The 6,322-nt window shown below is 35.1% G+C and overlaps 1 protein-coding gene across 1 annotated transcript in view; it reads left to right on the forward strand.

The window, feature by feature from the left end:
* Positions 1-6,322, forward strand: part of LOC106877515 (collagen alpha-2(IV) chain) — a 68,528-nt gene that overhangs the window by 31,226 nt on the left and 30,980 nt on the right. Inside the window, exons 20-23 of the mRNA XM_052974643.1 lie at positions 1,875-1,964; positions 3,839-3,946; positions 4,750-4,830; positions 4,977-5,135. Coding sequence (XP_052830603.1) covers positions 1,875-1,964; positions 3,839-3,946; positions 4,750-4,830; positions 4,977-5,135 — 438 coding nt within the window. The remainder of the gene's footprint in view (positions 1-1,874; positions 1,965-3,838; positions 3,947-4,749; positions 4,831-4,976; positions 5,136-6,322) is intronic.

Here is a 6,322-nt window from a genome sequence, read left to right on the forward strand (position 1 = left end):
TATATATATATATATATATATATATATATATTTTTATATATATATAATCATAATTTCTCCATGTAGACGTGGGTGGAGTGGGTCTGGGTGTAGTGTACACCATCATCTTCTACAGTCTTTTGTCATTTTGTATGCAAGGCAACTTAAGATCTGACCTCATCACTTTTCTCGCATATTTTCTTTGGCAGTTTTATTGTAACCATATGGTATGTTTTAACCAAGCCCTCCTCATCAATTTGCACCATGCCCATATCCCTGCAGTCACCTCTCATTTATCGAACTAAATTCGATGACTGGCACCTGTGCCAACGTTATCTCCTTCATTGGACACAAAACTCAGCTTGCGAAGACTTATTGGGGCAAGCGAATAGCAAAATCGGGATAGCACCTGTGCCCAGTGTCGCCTTTCTGGCACTTGTGCCCGTGACATGTGTAAGGATTTTCGAGCGAGATCATTGCCAGTGCCCCTGGACTGGCTCTTGTGTGGGTGGCACATAAAATATACCATTTTGAGTGTGGCCATTGCCAGTACCGCCTGACTGGCCTTCGTGCGGGTGACACGTAAAAGCACCCACTACACTCTTGGAGTGGTTGGCGTTAGGAAGGGCATCCAGCTGTAGAAACTCTGCCAAATCAGATTGGAGGCTGGTGTTGCCATCCGGTTTCACCATTCCTCAGTCAAATCGTCCAACCCATGCTAGCATGGAAAGCGGACGTTAAACGATGATGATGAATGCCCAACTTCATTCTTAATCTATTTTCTTTGTTCTGCTTTCATTTCTTTTCCATTTCTGTAGATCGTCCTATATTCAATGGGCACATTTCTCTATCATAAGGCAGTCAAGTCCTAATATTACTTCATACAGTTTGTTTATTCAGAAAAAATTATTTGTTGTCAGTAAAACAACAGCTACCTTACGCTCTTTCCTTGTTCTAGCTGTACTATACATTTGATACAACCAGCTCGCCTAGATTTTGAAAATTATGCAATGTGTTTAGATGGCTATCTGGGCTGTTCATGAACTCTGTTTCATTAATGCTTCTATTGCTAACTACTATTACTCTGTATGTATCACATCTGAAGTGCTTGTCCCATATCACTTTGTTTACTGTTAACTACTTTGGTCTTTGCAATGTTGACCTTTTTAGGCCTTTGGACTCTAGATTATGCTTACAGGGTTGAAACTTCTGCATCTCTCAAAAAGTATTCATCTATACCTTATTTTCTTAGCTCCCAAAAGGTGATAGGGTGTGGAATCTAATAAAAGTCTTCCATAGATCAACAATATTTATATTGTTGACCTCTGGAAAACTTTTTCTTATCTAAGAATTTTCTCTAGGAATATGGCATTTTGCAATTCTAAATGCTGGCACAAACTTGACTACATCATATGAAAGTTACAACTTTATCCTTTGCTAGCTTTGCTGGGTCTCTCTCTCTCAACTACTGTCAATATTTGTTTCATCAGTTTGATACCTCTACAATTGTACCACTCTACAAATGCATCTCCTCTATCTTTGTATTAGCTGATAATAATACTAGAATACCTTTAACTGGGAATACCTGTACAACCTATTTAGCTAGGTTAATTTGTTGGTTCTATTCTGGTTATTGTTATCACACTCTTACTCTCATATTATCATAACCCTGTCTCTTTTTTTTTTTTTTTTGTTCCATTGATGGAAGTGAGGCAAAGTTTATTGCTTATTCAGCAAATTTCTTTGGAGATTTTGTTTCTGTTTTTCTCGAATTTTCAATGCCCTATGTTGTACTTTTCTATTTTCTTATTACTTTATCTTTTGAAGTGTGGAATCATATCCACACATATACTTCAATGTCAATTTTATATTTGCATAATTTTTTTATTCTTTAGGCTTTGATGGTGCTCCTGGTCTTGATGGTTTACCAGGTTTGAAAGGAGAACGTGGAATTGATGGACTTCCAGGTGCTCAAGGACCTAGAGGTAAATTACATCAAAACTCAATTATTTTATGCAAAATAAATTATCAAGAAATATTTTTTACATTTTAATATTACTCTATAACTATACATTTTTTATGATACCCCATAACTATTTATTTCTATAATTCAGTTACTTCACTATTGTAGCTATGAAGAGTATACAGTTCCTAAGTTTTCATACCATTCTAATATAGACGTTTATTTATTTTTTCATAATACTACAACTGTAAATAATTATTTACTACAGCAATAAATAAACATTGATGGACACAGAATGGCCAAAAAAGAAGTTTGATGTGCAATCAGAAGCTTCCCAGGTTTGCTCCCAAAGTATGGCATTTTGGGCAAATGTCTTTTATTATAGTCTTCTGTCGATCCAAGCCTTGTAAATGAAATTGGTAGATAGAAACAGTGTGAAAGGTTACTGGATGGACTGTATCAATAGTTTATATGTCAACAGTTGTCACATGGTGTCACACTGTTAATGGTGCATGTGACTTTAGATTACTCAGCCACTTACCCACTAATTCAATGGGTTGGTAACTCAGCTGATTGAACAACCAAATCCTCTTAGTTGGAACTGACACAGATTCATTTACTTTATTGCATTTAAGCCATCAATGTCCAGTCCAAATATTCTACCAGTTTTATGCCCAAGCTGGCCAGATCTGGCCTCTTACACCTATCTGACAATGTCATTCTAAAAATAAACAATCACATCATCAAAATATCAGAGCTATGAGATAATGCATGATTAATTCAAAACAATGTGAGTAAATAAGCATTGCATTAGGTAGATTAATTTGAATGTTAAGGGGTTAATATGAGAGCTATAAATAATTATTTACTGTGTTAAATAACTATTTATTATGTCAAATAATTATTTACCACCTTAAATAATTTACAGCATCAAATATTATGGCTATGAAGAAAAAAACTTATGAAACATCTGGAATGATAGTTAAAAAGTCAATAATTTGTTTCCCATTACCAATACTGCAATTTATCCCTAGCTAAGATGAGTAAAGCCCAATAGCTCTGTCAAACTGTTTATCAGTAATGACATTGTAGACCAACTTATTGGTCACTGTACAACACATTGTCATATCTACTATAAAATCATTACATGGCCCTGTAGTGTCTTTTGTACAGTTTACTTTGTTGCAAATATTTACACTAAATCCACAATTTTAGTACAATACATTCTTTAGATGCCCACTCATGCACTCCTGTCTTCACTTTCCCATAAGTAGTGCCACTGTTTGGTCAGATGCTACATGTGGAGAAGTTTTTCATTGTGAAGGTACACTGCCAGAAAGTAATCTGGCCTCATGAATTATACCTTACCTGGCTGCCTTGGTAGTTGACACATAATCTTCTATTATTCACACTATTTCATGATTGGAGCCCAGAAAGCACAAAATTTGGGGAATTCCACTAACAGTCAATGACTGTCTGAGCCATCATGTCCCAGGAAGTAATGGCCCAAGAAGGGTCAGAGGTTCATCACAACTTCACACCCAAAGACATCACAACTATGAAGATATCACAAAATAAGAATATCAGTGAATCTATTGAAAATTCTCTCTCCTCTATGCAAACAAACGTCAGTAGACTTCAATCCAGCTTAGACCTCAATCACCACATCCTAATGATTTACAAGCCAGGCATGTGCCATCAATAATTACTCAGGGTAGGCAGTTGGTGACGTTCATGTAGTAAAATACGCAAAAAAATAAATTAAACACAGGCGCGCAACTGAGTTGTATGGTTATGTACACTCATATTTTCTCCAATGGTATTAATTTTCATTTACATATGTGATGCTTCTGTTTTGTGGTTCATTGTTATACTTTTATTATTCTTATATGTTAGGATACAATGGTGCACGAGGTGTAAAAGGAGAAACTGGTTTAATTGGAGAAAAAGGTGACTCAGGTTTCCCAGGACGTGATGGACAAGATGGATTTCCTGGTCAAAAAGGTAAAAATTACTGATTACATTCCACATAAGTGATTATTTTGTGAAGATCGGTTTTTTTCCATTTATTTCAATATTTTCATATTTTTAGTTTGTACACATATTTAATGTAAATTTTATTTCTCCCAACAACCACTTGACAATAAAGTTGGACATAAATTGTCTCCAGTGCCTCAAACAAATATTTTCTTTAAGCTATTGATGAATGTCCACATAGTGTCCTACAAGAATTAATGCTCTATATATTTTTAAAAACGATGAATACATTGTATAATGCATTCCAAGCTGAAACAAAGTCTGAAAAAAAAGATGGGATCATCATGGTTAGAATGTATTTGATAAGGACTGACTTGGAGCTAAACATCAACAATAACAACAGATACATACCATTTAAGAATAAGATATTTTCACATAGAATATGGAATAGATTGGGTGAATACCACAGAATATGACATAATTTGTGATGAGTTCTATGAGTAGCAATATGAGGTAGGTTGTTGTGAGTACCCTAGAGTATGAGGTAAGTTTTCTGAGTCATTAGGATATGAGGTAAGTTGTGAGTCCCATTGAAGTATGAGATATGCTTTGACAAGCAACAGAGAGCATGAAATACGTTACCAGCAAACTAAGTCAGCAAAACTGTTTTGATTTGTTATTTCTCTATATTCATTCTACTCTACTTGAGGAAAGTATCCTCAAATCAATACGGGAGATATGCCCTTATACCTTTTTATAATTAGGCCAGTAATTTGTTATTGTTTGAGCACATTAATGAAATATAATTTATTTCTTTGCTTAACTTCTAGGTAGCAAAGGTGAACCATCCACTGCTTCATTACGTGGCCCAAAGGGTGAACGAGGTTTGGCTGGATTGCCTGGCTTAGAAGGTAAGTAATATATTTCAGATGTTGGTTTTATTATCTAATAGTCATACAGGAACATTTATATGATAGAATAGAACCATATATTTTTCTTAGAAAATAATTTATACAAAGCTACTAAATAATACAAATTAATATATTCTTTAATGTAGGACAACCTGGACCTGGAGGACCTAAAGGAGAAAGAGGTCAAGTTGGAGAATCAGGACTCCCTGGACTACCTGGCCAAGATGGACCCAAAGGAGAAGTCGGCATTGGTTTTCCAGGAGGTCCTGGCCTTGATGGACCAAAAGGCTTTCCAGGGACACCAGGTAAACATTTTATGTCAGTATTTGTTATCCTGTTGATATTTATAAATAAGTATACACACAAACACATGAATAATATATTACAGATGTTACACGAGCACTTGACAGCTATCATGCTTTTTACAAGTCCTAGGATCTCTCAGTGTTTGTTGGGTTGCATTTCTGAATTAGGATACTTCCATGGACAAAATCAATTATAAACTGATATTAGCAACCAATTAATGCTATAAAAGCTGGATCAAACTAAAAAAAGGTGGAATAAGCCAAATATACAATGTCTCTCTAAAGCTAGCTTATATGTGCAAGAATATATGTTGGATGTAAATTGTTGACACTGATCAAGTTTTATTGTCAAAGTAACTAAATATATGAGATGAAAAGTTCCCAAGTTTTTGGAAAAAACCTACATGTTTAGTATGTCATCTGTGATGCTAAATGTTGGTGATGACAGGAATAGAGTGCATTTTGAGAGTTTACTTTTCATTCTTCCAGGGTTGATAAAAAGTACTAAGTTGATTCAATCAGTTATACCTTATATTTCACGTACATAGCATACAGAAATTGTTATTCTTTATAGACTGAATGACTGGAAAAACCTGGATATTTGCAAGGATCTTTAAATGAATATTTAAGAAATATGAGACATACTTGTTGCTGGCTTTAGTTTGTTGGTCAGCAAGGCACTGTAACTTGTACTGTTGATAGTACACCCCTTTTCCAGAAAAATCAGATCACTGCACTTTGTTCTTCATTGGTACTCATTGCTAGTGGAGCAGCCATGCTTACACTGTAAAGCCAGAAAGAAAAATGGTGCAGTCAAGCTCAAACTTTGATCATGTTGACCACAATAGTACCAATTATAGGCATGAATATACAGAAGGCAGTGTGGCAATATAAAGATATGTTATGGCAAAAGTGTGGATAATTTTTATCTTTCCCTTGTATACACACACACACACACACACACACAAATGATTCACCCCCATTTCATGCTATTGTTATTTATACTGAGAATTTTAACTAGGTGAAATGATAAGATTATGCAATTTTTCCAAGCAATAGTGTCATCTTGTCAGTGAATTTACTGAAACGTGTAGGTTATATAAAACTATTACATTTTTTGCATTTGTTTTTTATTAAACCTCTCTCTCTCTCTCTCTCTCTCTTCCTTGCTCTCTCTTCCCCCGCCC

This window comes from Octopus bimaculoides, chromosome 19 (genome assembly GCF_001194135.2).
Source record: "Octopus bimaculoides isolate UCB-OBI-ISO-001 chromosome 19, ASM119413v2, whole genome shotgun sequence".
In the NCBI taxonomy this organism is placed as follows: Eukaryota; Metazoa; Mollusca; class Cephalopoda; order Octopoda; family Octopodidae; genus Octopus; species Octopus bimaculoides.